The sequence below is a fragment of the Thunnus thynnus genome, chromosome 5, assembly GCF_963924715.1.
Source record: "Thunnus thynnus chromosome 5, fThuThy2.1, whole genome shotgun sequence".
Taxonomy (NCBI): domain Eukaryota; kingdom Metazoa; phylum Chordata; class Actinopteri; order Scombriformes; family Scombridae; genus Thunnus; species Thunnus thynnus.
The window spans coordinates 16,051,222-16,069,687 of record NC_089521.1 but is presented as its reverse complement, the minus strand read 5'-3'; the positions used below and the strand labels follow the sequence as shown (position 1 = coordinate 16,069,687).

The 18,466-nt window shown below is 41.5% G+C and overlaps 1 protein-coding gene across 11 annotated transcripts in view; it reads left to right on the top strand.

The window, feature by feature from the left end:
- Window positions 1–18,466, top strand: part of frmd4a (FERM domain containing 4A) — a 100,953-nt gene that overhangs the window by 61,524 nt on the left and 20,963 nt on the right. For all 11 annotated transcript variants that reach the window (XM_067589552.1, XM_067589546.1, XM_067589550.1 and 8 more), the window contains exons 2-7: window positions 1,882–1,947; window positions 7,890–7,984; window positions 9,817–9,909; window positions 14,238–14,322; window positions 16,573–16,629; window positions 17,341–17,363. In XM_067589552.1, the coding sequence (XP_067445653.1) occupies window positions 1,882–1,947; window positions 7,890–7,984; window positions 9,817–9,909; window positions 14,238–14,322; window positions 16,573–16,629; window positions 17,341–17,363 (419 nt within the window). The remainder of the gene's footprint in view (window positions 1–1,881; window positions 1,948–7,889; window positions 7,985–9,816; window positions 9,910–14,237; window positions 14,323–16,572; window positions 16,630–17,340; window positions 17,364–18,466) is intronic.

Below are 18,466 nucleotides of genomic sequence, written 5' to 3'. Positions count from 1 at the left end.
TAAGTGTATCTCCCTGCCAGATTGGGCTGCCTATATTTAGCCTCCAAGCAGTGATTTGTTACCTTGACGTTAAGGTTTGTACTATTCCCAGGTGCCTCAAGCAGAGAGCCAGTGAGTCAGTGTGTGTGTGTGTGTGTGTGTGTGTATAGTGTCTGCATTGCAGTTCAGAGCAGATAAGATATGGATATACTATAGTCATGCACCAACTTTTGATCAAGATGACACGAGTGTTGCAAGACTAGTAATAATGAATAGCTGAGTTACTTCTCATTACTAATGGTAGTAATTAAAATCACTGTATACAGTGTAAACATGGAAGGTTTTGGGAAAGAAAGGTAACTCCAAGACAGTAGAGTGGCAGATGAAAACAAAAGGCAATGTTGGAAAATGTTAAGGGGGTGTGTGTGTCACTCACTGTGTGCACAGGTGCACCCAATCTCAATCCTCAAACCACAGGAGATCAATGGAGAGTGGGAGGGTAAACCGAACCCTTCAAAGTGTATAGAATCCACACACACACACACACACACACACACACACATTCAAAAACACTAGAAGTCATTCAGCAGAGTTCACACAGGGATGAGTGTGGAGACACAGCACTGTCACTGCTCTCCCTCTCTTTCTCTGGTATCTTCAGCTCTTTGCTAAACTCTCACCTCCAACCTGCCACCTCAATGCAAGCTGGCACAAGTGGTGAGAAAGTAGGTGTATGTTATACTCACGTTGCGGACACACCCTTACCGAATTGCAACAGCCTCAGGTGGCCAATATGATCCTCATGGTTAAGAGTTACAAACCGGTTATGCTTGTGCTCATGTTTATGGCATCTATGTTTTGGAGGGAGTTTTCATTGAATGCTTGACAATAAGGATGACTCTCCCTCCTTTCCTTTAGTACTTCTTCTCCAACATTTCTTAACCCCACCCCTCCACACACCCACACACACACACACCCACACACACACACACACACACACATACATCACCTCCTCCCCTCTGCTCCCCCTCCCCATCTCCCAGATGTGAGGGAAGTATGGGAGGAGCCAGAGGGTGTTTGTGTTCCTCAGGGTCCACGCTTCCTGTTAAATTGAAGAGAAACTCCACATGTGCTGAAAAACACCAGGATACATGCACACAAACATACACTAACACACTGAACACTCTGGCACAGTTTGTACCTCTGTGTTGAAATGTCTGGCTTTATTTTTCCAGTGAAGATCCAAACCTTAGCTGTGTATTCGTTGGAATTTCATTGTACTGCAGCAAACTTTTCAGACAGGTTTGGAAAAAATGGTTTGGCTTTGTCTATCATGCGGATTGTCTGGCCTCACTTGTGTTTCCCACAGTTGACTGTCCCATCAATTGCACCTGCTTCTGTGTTTATGCCTGAATTTGGCAGATGGATATTATCAGTTTTTTTGCAGCTCTATTCATCAAACATTGTATTAACAACACAGACAAACACCCGAGTGGACATTGACAGCAGGAAGCTTCACTCATTGTGGTCGCTGTAGTCGACTGTTGGATAATGGTTTTCATGCCCAAAGAGGAATGCTAGAAATATCTGCGAGGAAGAGAGCAGCACAGGACGTTGTCTCTATTGCCCCATTGTGTCTAGTTAGCTCAGCTAACCTTGTTAAGGGAGCTTCAGTCAGATACACACACGTGCACACTCACAGCACATGCCTCACATACTAATAGATCTGGTGATGCATCGTGGTCTTGTTTGATTTAATAGAAAAATATGGTGTTATTTGGAAATAGAAGTGATTATGGATACCCATACAAACGTCTGCTTTTGATATATAGTAGTATAACGTAATAAATGAACAAGAATATTAACAAGCATCCCTTATACTTCTTATTTTCTGTTTTTCAGATGACAGAGGGGAGGCGATGTCAGGTCCATCTCCTGGACGACAGGAAGTTGGAGCTCCTTGTGCAGGTGAGTCTCTCTTCTTCTTCTTCTTCTCCCCCCCTCTCTCTTTCTTCCTCTCTCCTTGCAGACTCTCATTCCCTTAGAGCGAGGGAGAGGTGACGTCTGCCGTCTCGAGGGACTCGATTGCTGCTGACCAAGCGAAATATGGTCAGCAGCGGGTGACTTTGCTCTTTCTTGACGCTCACCTGATCTCTACACACACACACACACACAAACACACATGGGACCCTGCCCTGTTTTGCTTTCTCTGTAGAAACTATGCATCCTGACGCTGAGTTCAGTCCTAATGATGTCCTAAACAGAAACCCTTACTTCCCCTAAACTCATGCTCCACTGATCTTTCTTCTTCCCCCATCTCTCTTGCCCTCCTAGAATGCCTCAGTAATCAAGCCCAGACCTAAAGCCAGATCTGTCTGTCTGGCTATTGTTCTATCATCCAATGTGTAATTGACAATGCTGCATCTTATCCTCCAAATTTCTTGGAAAAACAACGCAGCATGCTGCCCCCTCCCCCCACTTTCAGCCCTTCATCCTCCCAGCAGGCCTGTTTTGCAGTAATGACCAAAGGCAGCAGCAGCAGCACCCAAAACAAACCTTTCTCTCTGTCATTTGCCATTTACTGTAATGCATCTACTCTTTTGAGCTTGCTATTTGCTACTGTAGATCTGCTCTGGTCTGCTTTCTGTTCTATACGCCAGTTAAATAGGTTTTGTAATATCAGGATTTAACATTTAACAGGAGCAGGATTTATTTTCAAAACACACATTACATCAGATAGTGTTTTTTTTTTTTTAGTTTTTGATTCGTTATGCAGCTCTCTCTCTGCACAGTAACTTCTCTCTTTTTTGGAGCACTTATTTATGGCTCTCTTTCTACCTTAACCTTCTTTATTGATTGTTGATGACATTCACATTTGTCATGCCTTTGGCTCTCTTATGGTTTGGTCACATGGACTGAACTATTTTTATTTAAAGCTCCTTCCGCTCCTCCTAACCCTCTCTTCGCTCCTCTTGGGTCTGACCATTACCCAGTTTCCACTGGAAAGAGAGAAAGACAAAAGAAGGTAATTGCCATGGAATATGAGAAAAAGAGCAATGGCAGAATAGGAAGATTGGCACAGAAACTCAGCAGGTTGAGAGAAAAGTGAGATGAGAGTTCAAGAAAGCCCTAAATGGAGAGACAGGAGATGACACTAAAGGGATGGGAATAGAGAGGAGAAAATGGAGGAGAGAGCCAAGGATAGGTCTGCTGACTTTCTGATTTGATTACTCTGCCAGAACTGATCCTCTCTTTCAAATTGGTACTTCTTCTGCTCCCTCTTCCATTCTCCCTCTTTCCATCTCTTCTCACTTTCCACTCTTAACTCTCTATATCTTCTTTTCTCTCTCAGCCGTTCCACACTTCGTCTCTTCTTCTCTTTACCTGCTCCTGTATCCCCAAATACAACCACAGCAGCTCCTTATCTCCCCATCCAGTCATCCTCTCCTCCTGTCATCAAGGAAGGAAATAACAAGGAAATCAACAAAAAGAGAGCTGAGGAAAAACATTGCAGCAATATTAGTGTATTCTATAGTATAGCTCATATTTAGTTCTTTTAGCTTTGATGTGAGGCCAGAGGTGATTGTTTTATGTAAATAGTTTAACAAGTGCTTGAAGAGTAGTGGGGATTAATCTGTTCTGTTTACCACATTGTGTACACAGTGTTAGCAAATGGTATTTTTACATTTTGGCAATGATATTAGCGAGGGAGTAAGCGTGACAAAAAGGCCGGAAGAGGAGATATTATTAACAAACCACGACTGTCATATAAATCAGGATACTGCTATGTCTCTCTCTGTTTCTCTCACTCTCTGTCGTCTTTTCTGTCCACTGAGCGGATGTTCAATAGGCCAGTGAGTCGTTAGCGGGACCACAGAGAATTACAATGTTATTCTTAGTTTTCTGCTGAACTAAGAAACAGTCAGGCCTTCCACTCATTTCCAAAAAGGGATTTCTTGAAGGAATGATCATAACTCACGAGTAAGTAGTACAAATAGTTGTTTGTTTTCAAATGTTGAGGTAGTACTCCAGTATTACACACTCTACTGGAGCTATTTCGTGTCTTCAACGATAGTTTAACAGCACTGTGGTCAAGCCTGTTCTGTTGAGGTTTTCATTTAAGTTCCTGTTACCACGCCAAGCGCACCGGCCAGCTAGCCTCTTAAAGGTTGGATCTCATTTCTGTCACTGGCTTGTAACATTGACCAGCTGTTTAATCCCAGAAGTGTCGTTCACTTGTTTCCTCTTCCTCATCCCCTTCCTCCTACCTTTGATAGCGAGTCCTCTGTGGTTTGTTTATGGAGCAACGCTTCATTGGCAGGGAACTATGTGCCAGGAGGCCAAAACAACTATTGACCAGGTTGTAAAGATGGAAGCTAACCACCAAATATACCATTGAGTGAAAATAGATGTCAGTCACGTGGCTGTCACTCCCTAAGGCTAAAATGGTGTGTACTAACTGGCGGCAAATGGAGTACTGAGGTCAAGTTGTGTAACAGAGCGTCTCCACCATATTATTTTCCTAAGTGTTGACGTTTATGTCAAGGACGGGATAGTTTAGGATTGTAAGATGGTAAGATGATGGCCTACCATGAACTACCACTCTGTATACAAAATACGTGATTATTAAAAGCTGATTTTTACTATTTTAAAAAGTGAAGAGAATTAATGTATAGCATGTGGTTAAAAGCCTTTTCCTTACCCATCCTTTGACTGCCACTAATAAATCAGTTAGCATCCCATAAATCTGAACAGTTCTGAAGGCGCCAAGGGCCTGACTAGGTGTTTTGTGAGATTGGGCCATGAGTTGCTGCCAGCCAGCCAGCCAGCCAGCCAAGTGCGCTACTGTTGAGCTACTGTTGTGTGTCTGTGGATCTGCTTTAGTATTGCCTCCAGTGTTTCCCCTATAAGTGTAACGAGAGCCCCCGGCAGGCCAAAAAGAACAATTTTTAATGCCAAAAATAACGCCAGATATCCATTCATTCGGAAATCAATAATCATTTGGGAGCCTCTGTGCAGCGCTGTTCCGAAACATGAGTCAACCTCTGTGTCATTGCCTTGGAACCTCTTAACGCGAACCCCTACCCCCCACCACATCACGCTAGTTTCTCTCCTCTGCTCTGTGGCGGGGCTCAGCCCCTCCACACACAGAGCGGAGCAGAGGAGAGTCAGGTGAAGTGAAGATAACATTACTCAAGTTAACGACAACTACACTCGTTACAATACTGTTAGTGCAATAAAAGCTTTACGAGTAAAAAGCCAACAAGAGTAATTTATTGATGTTATCCGCCAAATGGCCAGACGTCGACTCCAAACATCCGAAATTAAGGCCAAAATATCTGTGTTTTTTAAACCAACCCGAATCTGGCGACAGTGGTGAGGTTGCTACAAGCTAGCATTACTTTGTTTTTGAAAAAATGTTCTCAGTGCCTCACTTGGAAATAAAAAATAAAATATGGGAAGTCTTTTAAAATATGACTCCACCAACTGTTTGTTTGAGCAACCAACCAACCCCCCCCCCCCCCCCCCCCCCCGCAGCCCTGCACTGTCCTCCTCACTAGCACATCCCTATAATTCTTATGCTGTTAATTACCTGTGCTGCTGAGAAAGCACAGGCTAAATGTCTATTAGTACTAATGCTGTCTAAGCTAGCAGAGCTTTACTGTCTGATAGATGGCTCCATAGTGTAAGTGTGTGTGAATGTGTGTGTGTGTGTGTTTAGTGTGCCATATCACTTACTATATTACCTGTCATTCACTGCCTGTATCACAATAGGTATCTTCCAAAACATTATTACACATCCGTTAGGTATCTGCCATTTCGCAGATAAGCTGTATTGTCAGGATGTGAGGATATGTGTGGCAAGGGTAAGTAGTCACTTGAAGAGGGAACCAAACTTAATTATAGCATCCAGTGCAGCCCATGTATTCATAACAATATAGAGGCAAGAAACTCTAACCGCCTAACCTTACAGGATTCTTTCTCTTCTTTTCCATTTTCATCAAACACTTTTTATGTTTGGTAGTGTACCTGCCACTTGTTTTATCTCTGCTTCATCTTTCCAACTGTTCATTGTATGTGTCCACGTGCCCCTGTCCCTTGCTCAGTGTTTGTTCTGCTGCGGTGGCATAAATGTTGTTTAATTGATATTGTTGCCAAGGCAGTTGACTGCTGTGTGGTAATGAGAGACCACCATTGTATATGTCTCACACTGAACCTAAACATTTATTACTGCTAATACCATAAAGATAGCCTGACTCCAGACCTAAAATTTCCACATCTGAAATATTTTGAGCACTTCAAAGAGGCTTTGTGTTGCTCTTGTGAATAACTGCTGTCCCTGTTTAGAGACACAACAGAGCCAGTGTGGATGGAACTACCAATTTTTGTCAGAGTCACGCATATCAGGACTTAAACAAAGTCCTTATTTTTTCTCTCTTTAGATCTCTGGTCTAAATCTTTGCACATGTTATTTTAGACTTAACTTAGCCATAGAAAGAATACAGATTTAGCATATTCACAATCTCATTCTTGGCTAAGATAGGGGTGAGTTTATTGTTTGTAGACAAATGAAAATAAATGCAACCTTTTCTTTTTTCACTGCAAATATATGAAAGGTTTGTTTTAATGGTAACCTTAATATTCCTTAACATATTAGCATGTGAGTCTCGTAGACAATTCAACAATACAGTAGGATTGGGTTATGTCAAAAGGACAAAGACAGAATCAGCTATTACAGTAGTCCAGTTCCCTATTTAATGTCATCCTCATATATAAATCTGATGCACCAGGCACATATCAGCCTATATGTAAGCTTCTCCCCAAGCTCTCTCTATCGCTTCCATTCTCTCCAGAGCCTTTCTGTGTAGCAAAAATCACTGTAGGCGTCGCTCTTACATGAGATCTAGGTCATTGGAGATGTGTGCATGTGTGTGTGTGTGTGTGTGTGTATATATGCATGACATCATCACCTTCTCTTTAAATAGCTCTCAGTAGCTTCTGTCACTGAAGTTGTAGCTGTGCAGTGAGTAGATAGTACGAGACCTTAGGGGGAGATAGATAAGAATGTGCACCCCATGGCACTATAGCTGTGACTTATGTGTGTGCGTGTGTGTGTGTGTTTGGTTGCACACAGTATGTTTTTCTCCTGTCCTCCTTTGTTTTATATGTTCACAGCTCAGATCGTTTATTCCTCCTGCATGTTTGCGAGTGGGCTGCTTGCATGTTGTGATTTGAGCTTGTTTGTGCACATGTGCATGCATATTTGTGTGTATGTGTGTGATGAAACAGGGTTATGTAGGCAGTGAGGCACACCCATGGTTAACCTCAGGGTGGGGCGTGCTGTTGCTCAGGATGTCACAAACCAGCAGCATATGGCAGCAGTCCCCAGCCTCTGCTCGGCTTTAAGATGCGTTGCATGCTTTGAGCGACGTGATGAATGGAGGTTGTCATCACATATAGCTTGGACAATATTCCACTGTATTAACTAGCTAGCAAGCTCTTGTGTTAGCTGCAGCCCTCTCCCTGCAATACAGTGGTTCAGCCCAGAGGCATGACTCTGCAGTAGAGGTGTGGGTCAGAGGCAGAAAGGAGAGTGGGAGGGAGGGGAAGGGCAGGGTACCTGCACTGTCAGCAACATCCACACACTCCATCCATCTTTTTCTCTCTCTCTCTCATTTATCTCCTCCTCTCTCACTCTTTTCCACTTTTCCCCTGTGTTTGTCAGAATGCTTAGTCATTGCAGTAAATCAATACCTGATAGAATACATTAACATGCAACACTACCACATGTACTTGTTCCACTGAAACTGCAGTGTGCATAAACTGCTAACATCACACACAAGGCAAGCTCTAACTAATAAATACAACCATAATGAGAACAGAACTAATATTTCTCTCTCTCTCTGCAGCCGAAGTTGATGGCTAAGGATTTACTGGACCTGGTAGCCTCTCACTTCAACCTCAAGGAGAAGGAGTACTTTGGAATTGCATACACAGACGAAACGTAAGTCATATTCAAATAGAATGAGAACTACAGTGTAATTGGTCATCCTTGTTTTGATACTCTATCAACATTTCTATTAATGTTGTTGTTAAAGCAACATGTGGGACATATTATACTAGCCTATAAGCTGACAATAGGCCGTCCGTCTAAAAGTTCAGGTGCATCATGTTCATCATGCACCAGTAACTCGAATTAAAACACCACTAGAGTGAAGTGCATGTGCACATGTGCATATGTTTCTTAAGTTTTGTAAAAACACTGAATTTCTTGGTTGCTTTGCTTGTGGGGATGTAACAAATGGTAATGACACCAAGGGAACATGACAGGTTAGCACAGTTGAGCAAAAGTTGTAGATGTTGAAGACAGAGGTGGGAAAATTTCAGTTGAAGATACTCTGCCAAGTTTTAGCGTGATTTGTTGTAGCAGGTTTGGTTTCCATTTACCACTAAAAAGGCCAAATCACTTTCAATTTATTGCTGCTTTGGTTTTTGTAAGGTAGATATTGCTGTATTTCAAAGTGCATTGTCACTTTCAGTACACCTGTTATACGAAACTGTATTTTTTATTTCAACATTTCGCAAATAGATATTTGTTAGTTGTATGTACCAACTTTTATTATGCTCCCACGATCAAGTGATCCTTCCAGCATGAAGAAAGAAATCACACAAAAAAAAAGTTAAAAAGACAAATACTATTTGTCAATACAATAGAAGCGCCTTACCCTTGAGGTAACATTGGCATGGTGCTGCACTATGTACAGAAGCATAATGAATTCTCCAATTGCCAGCACATGGCTTGAGTTTATTTGAGATTATTTCTGAAATTTAATAGATAAATGTGGCTGTTTGTTTTGGCTTGTTTTTCTCCCAAGGAAGTGATTTTTTTATATGCATAACTGTGTGTTTTGTTTTTGTTTTGTGTATACTTATTAAGGGATGAAATAGCTATTAGATTTAGATTTATTTCTATTCTTTCATTTCTGTTCATGTCACTTACAAATACAAAGGGATGATGTGTGTTGTGACGATGAGGTTTTGATTGTCTTGCTCTGGGCTTGCAAAAGATCATGAGTTTATGTCTGCCAGAAGGCTTCCTATGAGAACTGTGCTTGAAATGCAAAAACGACATTCAAATCAGTTTCATTGTGTTTGGTGACCTAGAAAGACAGAAGCATCACAGCATGATAGTCCAGGGCTGGTCATGCAAACATACAAATGATTTCCATACAGGCAAACATTGCCATGACCTTTGTGTCTCTCTTTTGTTTTATCTCCTGCACCCACTGATGTCAAGCCTCTGCTCTGTGGCATTTACACAACTGTGACCCAAACTGTATCCAATTCCAGTATAGTAAGCCAACATCAGCTTTGCAGTCTTAGTCCCCCAGGGACTAATTCTATGATGTGTAGATTTGTTGTGTGTGCCTGGGGAGAGCAGACGCCTCAGCTCTGGCCGCTCAGTGGTCAAAGAGACTGTGGGGCGAAAAGAGGGAGAGAGATTGAGAGACAGAGACAGGAGGAGGGAGAGTTAGAGAAAGATGTTGCTCAGTTGCTCAGGAGACCATGCAGGGTTACCAGGGTTACAACCTGTCTATGCAGTTTTTCTCTCTGTTGGAGACGGAGAGAGAAAAGCGAGGTCAGGGGGAGAGAAGTGGGGGAAAAAACAGGGGAATAAATGGTAACAGGAAAAGAAAAATGGGGAGGCATGTCATGAGGAGGCCACTAGCAGTGCTAAGGTTTTGGTGTATCATTGTTGAATTAGTGGTTTTCTGATTCATTGCTCAAACATACCTTAATAGGAGTTTTGATTGTTTGTCTGTTTTGTCTCATAAGGGGCCATTTTAGTTGGCTGCAGCTGGACCGCAGGGTATTAGAACACGAGTTCCCCAAGAAGTCCGGTCCCATCGTCCTCTACTTCTGTGTCAGGTGAGTCTTTCAACTTAATCAACTTAATCACCACACTTGTACATATCATGGTCGCTGATTGAAGATGGTGTTTGAATGTGAACGTGTGAAAGAGTCCGTGTACGTGTTTGTGTATGCACATGCATTCATGTGGTAATAGGAAAAGATTAACTGGGTTAGGTATGACAGGCCCCTATGAAATTGTTTTGACCCCAGTATTTAACTCCTGCCATGGGGCCTCTCAGCCAATCATGAGCCTTATAGACCTCATCGGTATGCGCTGCATGCAAATCCCATCAAACAGCTCTGCAAGGACAACAGAGAGCTGTACTCCAAACAAGACGCAGAATGCTTTTCCATAAGGAGAGAAGTCTTACCATTTCTTCTCTACGACAAGGCTTTACATTTTCATATTGAGGCAATCTGACAAAAACTCTTGCAGACTCATTTATAAAAGGTTCATTGGTCAATGCTATGCTAAACAGGGCAGAAAATATTGTGGTACTTGACTCAACCTATGATGAGGCAAGTGCTCTAGCAGTGTGCTCGTCTTTCTGTTGCTGTATTGAAAGCTTCTCTTCAGTTAAAAGCCACCCTACTATGACCTGTTGGGACAGGGTTATGAAATAATCCTACCATCCCACACTCCTCTCTCAGCCCTTTGTACTGCTCATACAATGGCCCCACTCATGTAGAAAATACTCCTGACTCACACACAGGATCTGAATTATGTGTGTATATGTGACAGAAATATGAAGTATGCATGTGAGTTTGTGTGTGTGTGTGTGTGTGTGTGTGTGTGTGTGTGTGTGTGTGTGTGTGTGTGTGTGTGTGTGTGTGTGTGTTTGTACGTACCTGAGAAGAGATTGTGTAATCTTTTGTAGCCTCAAATGAAAATGCACAGCTCTCACCGTAAACTCGTGCATGCAGGCATACACATGCACCCTCAGAGAGAGCCCATGGGGGAAAGCCAAGGCTTTGTTTTGGGTTCGCTGGCGTGCTCTGTTCCCAACATACAGTATCTCAATGATGATGTCATATACACCCCAGAGACTGAGCCATGGTTAGCAACCTACATAGCAACATGACGCACATCAGCTCAGTGAAACAATGTCACTGAGTAGTCATTTCCAGGTTGACATTTACGACACGACTCAAGTAATGACACAATGACGCGACTGTATAGCAAAATTGTATTCTTAGCACATAGACCTATTGTTAACCATTTTTAGTGAACAATGGTATCATTGTACAGCATCAGTGATACTATCTTGTTGTCGTTATTACTGCTGTTTGGGCCATCTTCACTGTTTCAGCTGAATTAAATTGATAACAATCTCTTTACCTGAGGCCAGCTATAAAACCATATAAAACAATGTATGTGTATTTACTAAAGCTGCAACTGACGATTGTTTTTTTATCGATTTATCTAACAATTCTTTTTTTCTATTTGGGGATTAAGCTAACCATTATTTTTTCTGTTATTCTATCGATTATTTTCTGATTAGTCCATTAATCCATTGGTTAACTTACCAATAAACAATAACCTTAACTTCTACCATTTATCTTTCAACCTTTTATTCAAGCATTTTCTCATAAAAAATACTTTTTTACTAATAAAAAGTTCCCAACATGTAGGGTGTGCATACAGTTTATGGAAACAATCTTGCACACAGCTTTGCCTCTTCCTGAGACACAAAAAGACACGCAATAAAATTAGTGACATGTTTCAACATGAAATCTATGAATGAAGGAACCATTTCAAACTTTAACTTTTACCTAATCATACTATTCATCACAAAAGTTAAGATTTATGCAGACTAGGCAGTAATTAGGAAAGGTGTTGTTCACTATATTCTGCCATTAAGGTAGATAGTGTTAAGTATGATTTACTTAGATGGCTAGTGCTGATTGTAATCGGAAATGTACTTGTATTATTTATCTGCAAAAGGTTGCTTACACTGACTTACAGCATAACGTTAATGGAAATCTACGTTGTTAAATTTTATAGGTGTCTGTCATAAACACAACAGATAAGGACGCAACGACAGCTCCCAGATACTGGCTACCAACCAACAATCAGACAAAACTCACTGTAATAGTCCAAATACTTACGCTGCTGTCTCGTCATTTTGAGGTCGGAGAGCCCCAGGATGTTTTCTTTTGAGATGCTCATGCACAGCAGTTGTGCTGCTGTGGTAGGCCATTTCAGTTTTACAAAGCGTGCAGAGCACCATTGTATTAGGTCTCTGTTTAAAGAGTTTCCAAACTTTTGACAATTGGATTCAGGCTTTTTTGGATAAAGTCTCATTTTTAGCATGCCTGGGAGCGGGAGCCGCCATAATTGGGGATGAATGTAAACAATGCGACGCGTTCCATGCAAATCAACATATTTACATAATCGATTGCATTGACGTATAGTTTCAGCCCTAGTATTTACATAGACAAATATGTGTTTGAGGATCTGGTGGTGGTGAACTTTGACACCATTTTGAGGTTTCATTCCCCCCTTTTCTCCTGCAGTTCTTTCCAATCTCCAACCTTAGTCTCTCCAAATGTCACACTGATGACCCCCCCACCCCACCCCACCCCCCCCCCACACACACACACACACACACATACACACACATACACAGACAAACATATATGCACACTTACAGCACACATAGGCAGATTCAGGACTATAATGGAACAACAATCAGCCCAAATGTCAGGCCTGAATCCATTATCAATCTGAGCTTACTGTTTTCATTAGATGTTTTTGTGTGGGTGCGTGTGTGGGTGTGTGTGTCTGTGCAGGCGCATGCATGTCATGTTTTTGCATGCATATGTGGTGTTTGTGTGATGCATGTGTTCCCAATAAATGCTAGGCAGATGTCCACCTCCTGCTGATTCAGTGGGTGCCTTTTTGCATGATTGCTGCTGCGCTGGCAGTGTGTCTATGTCTCATCAAGACTATGACTTTAATTAAATGTTCACACTGAATATTGACTAGGCTCCTCTCATTCTCTCTTGCAGCTCAATGTGTAACACGATTTAAGCCCTCCAATATTGATCCTCTTACAATCCCTCACGTTCAATACCTACAGTATACATACTCACATGTGCGCAGATCGACACATGCATTCTGGTGTGTTCATAGGAACATGTGCTCATGTCACATTATACATGCTTGCAAGGATATATGAAGTCATATACAGATGGTTTTTAATTTGTATAGATGAGAGTGGGTGTTACTGCACTATGCAAGTTTATGCATATAAGGGGGTTTGAGGAAAGACTCATGACAGCAGGTGCACTATATAGGATCTTTTTGATGTACATTCCTAACACAGAGGAGCTAACAATGAGTAGCTTCCAAGCGTACCATCGTAGCTTCCCTCTGGCTCTGCATGCATTCATGAGCTAAATTTAGACTGCATTATTATGTTAGTTCCCTGCTCACTGCTCTGCCAGAAGTGGGTTACTGTGCTTCTCTCTCCAGTATGTGAGTGTGTGTGTGTGTGTGTGTTAGTACTGTATGTGCATGTGGTATCACTACACACTGCTGATGATGCAGAGAGGCAGACAATGTGTGAAGTGCATCATGTGCACATTCAGTCCAAGTGTGTGTGTGTGTGTGTGTGTGTGTACTTGTATGCCTATCATTGTGAGAGCCACTTTGAGTTTTAGACTTGGGAAGTGAGGTCATTTTTGGAAAATGAAGACATCTCGAGTGATCCTCACTTCCTAACACACCTTCAAAGGGCTGATTGAGGGATCAGACTTGGTTTTAGGGTCAAGGTTAGAATTGGGTTTAGGTTCAGTTTAGGGTAAGGCTTAGGGTTTGGTATTTAGCTGTGATGGTTAAGGTTAGGGTAAGAGACTAGGGAACGCACTATGTCAATGAATGTCCTCACTAAGATAGCTATACCTACTTTTGTGTGTGTGTGTGTGTGTGTGTGTGTGTGTGTGTATGTGTGTGTGTGTGTGTGTGTATGTATGTATGTGTGTATGTGTGTGTGCGCGTGCATGTGTGTGTGTGCACATTCGGATTGTGGAATGTGCGCACACTCACAAACTAATGATGGATCTTTGCCAACCAGCCTGGAGAGACAGAGAGTTGTTTTAAGAGGAAGTGAAAGAATGTTGATATACAGGGTCAGCCTTTGGTATGGTGCGCCCCCCTCTGGTCATTTTGGTCATTACACAGTTTCTGTCATATGACATTTCCATAGTCTGCATGTGGTCTCTGTTCTCCTGCGTGTGTATTTTTTTCTGAAATAATATATTAGAAACCTCACATATCCTCTTTACAGGATTCAAGGTCAACTAATGTCTTTGTTACCGTTGCTCTTCTGTGTTTTCAGGTTCTACATAGAGAGTATATCCTACCTGAAGGACAATGCCACAATTGAGCTGTTTTTTCTTAATGCCAAGTCCATTATCTACAAGGTAAACTAAAATTTTATTACCATAAGGCATATTTCTAATAATGTTTTCTTAAGATCAGGAAAGGATGTATTTATTGTGGAATGCTTTACAGATTTGGGTGGTCTGAAACTGGCCTTAGAAATATTTTAAGTTGAAGGTGTCCAATGGGTTTATTTCATGTTGGAATTATGTGGAGTACACAGCTGTATATTGATAGAAGCATGTCATTTCATTAGCTGCTGTTTTTGGTTCTAAATGAAAAGCCACCACAAGAGGTCCACTTGCACTTTGGTGCTCCACATTGATTTGGTGAAGCAGAAAATGTGAGCCATTTGCATCAGCTGTTACCCATCATGTTATGTACTCCACCACATTCCTGAAACTAGTGAATAATTTGACACATTTACTGCCATCTGTCAGTGTTGAAGCACATTGATTTCAGCTGTGTAAATGGCAGTTTTAATGCTGCCTCTAAATAGACACTGACCTAAAAAAGGTAAAAACGCAAACTCACATGGAATAACATCTGACCAATTTGTGTTTTGTACAACTGGTGAACTTCTCGCTCAAAGAATGCCACCTTATATTTGATTTCATACAGAGCAGTCATAGAGATGAGCTTCCCAGTGTTTCCGGAGGCATCAGTCCTCTTGGATGCTAAGCACCTCCACTGGGGATTGGTTGCCTCACTCAAGGGCATTTGTATGTTTGTTTAAAGCGAGGGCAGACTCTATATTATTCAGTCAAATTGTTCACATTCTGCTGTTATGTAATCTTTGCTAACCCTCCAGCTAACGTATTTCTTTTCTAATTACCTGCCTGTGTACAGTTGAGTGACACCAGTGTCAAGCAGTTATCTGTGGTGTCCAGAAGGGGGCACACATGGCCTGATAAAAACAATTGGACAGAAACATCCCATGTAGCAAATAGTGATAATTTCATATGAATTATACTTTATTTGTACACACAGAGATGGTCAGTTTCATGAGGGCCAATTCTAGTAAATTTGAATGTAGTAATGTATAGTGTATCATCACAGTATCAAGTTTTGATTGGGTCAAAAGTTTATTGAATGCATGTTCACTTTGCAGCATCATAAACAGGTTTCTGTTTGCATGTGTTATAAATGGATGCCCTTCTTCAATGATGTTGTTGAATAGAAAAGTACATGTGAGTACAGAAGGTCTCAGAAGAACATGCAAACCTAATTGTACATTAATTGTAGTTCAAACCCAACATGCAAGCATCTGTCTTACTGTAATATCCATTTGCAAGACATTAAAACCTAAATTGTAGTGACTGTGTAACCAAGTAGTCAGGGAGGCCACAAACAGAAGGTTTCAGGTTTGTTCCCACTAGTTGCTCTGAAAAATGTGAGTAAAGAAACATCACATTCTAATATACATTTATTTATGGAAACATGCTGCACATGCACTGTAGGTACAACATAGTAGGTCAGGTTATATGCCAATCTCCTGCAGTCATTGTTTTGTTAAAGTAGTGAGAAACCTTTTCTGCTGTTCTGTGGGAACACATACAGTACAAAAACATGCAGTGTGTGACGATTAATAGCCACACTGGGTGGTACAGCCATGGTGGGTTTGTTCTGTCTAGTGTTTCATCCTGGCTGTCTGATCTCCCAACCAATTAAGAGGTGGATTGTAAAGGGAACATTCCTGGCATACTTGACCCACTACTCACTGCCCACTAACCCTTATCCTTCTCCCCCTCATCGCCATGATGAATACACATGATCATTGCCCAACAGTGATTATTATGTTTTTAAAGAAGCAGACAACTTAATACATCCCACAATCTCTTGGAGTATAGAGACATTGAATCATCCATGCCTCCTTCCTTCTCCATCTCCCTCTTTTTTTCTCTCATTCCTCTACCTTTTCCCAATTCCCTTCGTCCTCAAGTTAGGAACATTGGGAAATGTTTTAAGTAATCAGTAACCAGAGCATCCATGCCTATTCTCAACCCCTAAATCCCCTCTCCCAACCCCCTTCTGTATGCTTTGCTAATCTCTGAACTCCATCCACATGTAGAGGTCATGAAATTAGAGAAGGGAGAGAGGAAAAACAGAGGGGGAGTGGTAGAGAGATGAAAGGACTTACCAACCTATCTTGGTGAAATGGATGACTATCAGAGGCACGTCCACTTTTACTCCCAACATCAGCACAGTGTGTGTGTGTTATTTACTTGAGGCCAGCCATAGGAGAATGTGTCATTCATACCCAATGTCCCCTTTTCTCTTTTCTCTTGCAGGAGCTTATTGAAGTGGACAGTGATGTTGTCTTCGAATTGGCTTCCTATATTCTACAAGTAAGATAAAGTGTTTTTGCATGTATCGGTTTGGGTGTGGATGTCTGTTTTGTTATCTGTTTTTCACTATATTTAGCACATGGATCCAAACACACTAGTTACTCCAGGGCTCTGAAATGAAACAGCTCTGAAACAGTTTGAAGTTTTCCTCCAAAATGTCTCCTCCAGCCTTTGATCCTAATTGACAGTGATTAAACTCACATTATCTACTGTAGTCATAATTGTCCATGATTAAACTCACATTATGTAATACAGCCATCAATCTGTCACTAATCTGCAATGGCGCTGGGAGTTTAAAATCCTAAAAACCTCAACTCTATTAGTTGGTAGCGAAAGTCTTGGCTACCAGCTAAGTTTTAGGTCTAGTCAGTCAGTACTAATATAACACAGAGCACTTCTCTCTTTATCTTTCTCTCCCTTTCTCAGAGTAGGTCAGTCCATTAACCGTGATGCTGCAAGGTCATGTTACACATAGACTGGGCTGAGTGGTTTGTCTGTATATATGTGTGTGAGCCCTCTGTGCAGGTGCAGATGTACAGTATCAGGTATCTGCTAGGTAGGCCTTCAGAGGTTTCGATCCAGATGGAGGTTTAATGTTTCTTTTGTTTAATTCTTTCTTTCGCAACACAACATAAACACACATTTTATGTTCACTGCTCAGCGTTCACATATTCATCTATCCTTTCTTCTCTCTATTTTTCTGTCCCACAGGAGGCTAAAGGAGATTTCACCAGGTAAGCACACTAGTAACTTAATGATTGATATGTATGATTATATGTAATGCACATATAAAAAGGTAGATATTTTGAGCAAAATGAATGTGATAATGACACATATGATAAACGTCATCTCTAACTAAACTCACGAATTTAATGATTTTTGAGAAGAGGCGATATGTTGATTCAGAGGGGAGAGACACACACAGAGGGACAATAGAGATGATGTCAGTGGTCTGTCTGCTTTCTGCTCCCCTGAGCACTGAGGCGCATCACTGAGAGCCTAATCCCCAGAACTGTGCTTGTTTCTGAGCTTGTTTTGCACCCCTCCCTCCTTCTTTTCTGCCACTCTTTCTCCATTTTGATTTGCTCATTTCAGTCTGTGCTGTTACTCATGAGAAAAGCATAAATCGCATGATTTGTGTTCCAATGTGATCAGAGACTGTGGGTTGGATGACAATCTTCCAATAAAAGACAGACACTTAGTTGCGGCATGGCAGATTTCCTAAAACATTGCCAGAAAATCAGGGGAAATTTGCATTTTAAAAAAAGCTCACCATCAAGTGTGAAGATATCTAATATTTAAAAAATGTTGGATAAGTCCAGTTCAAAAATATCAGAATAGGTATCCCTGCAGCTATGGAGCTTTCCAGTCAAGTACATGTTTCATGTGAGCTACGCCCCACATGCGGTTCTTCAGATGTACATCTGTTTGATGTTGGCCTAAATGTATGCCATACCTCATCCACTCATCCCTTTGTTGCAACACAGATAACAGACTACAGCAGCCACCACCTCTGACCTCATTTCCGCCAGTGAAAGGAGTAAATAAACACAATATCCTTCAGAGGGCTGGAATGTGACACACTCTGGAGACATTCCTTTCACCCTCCTCCCCCTTTCTTCACCCCTTCCTCCCACACACACACACACACACACACCTCCCACCCTAAAAGCTCTAGAGACCCTGCCCTTGTAACCATACACTGTGCTCCCCTCTTCATATGAAGTTTTACTTTATCTCTCACTGCTGCTCCTCAAAAAAATATTCATTGCAATGATTAATTTAACTGCCATTTAACTCTTTAGATATATTTTTTGTCCTTTGTTAAATACAAATG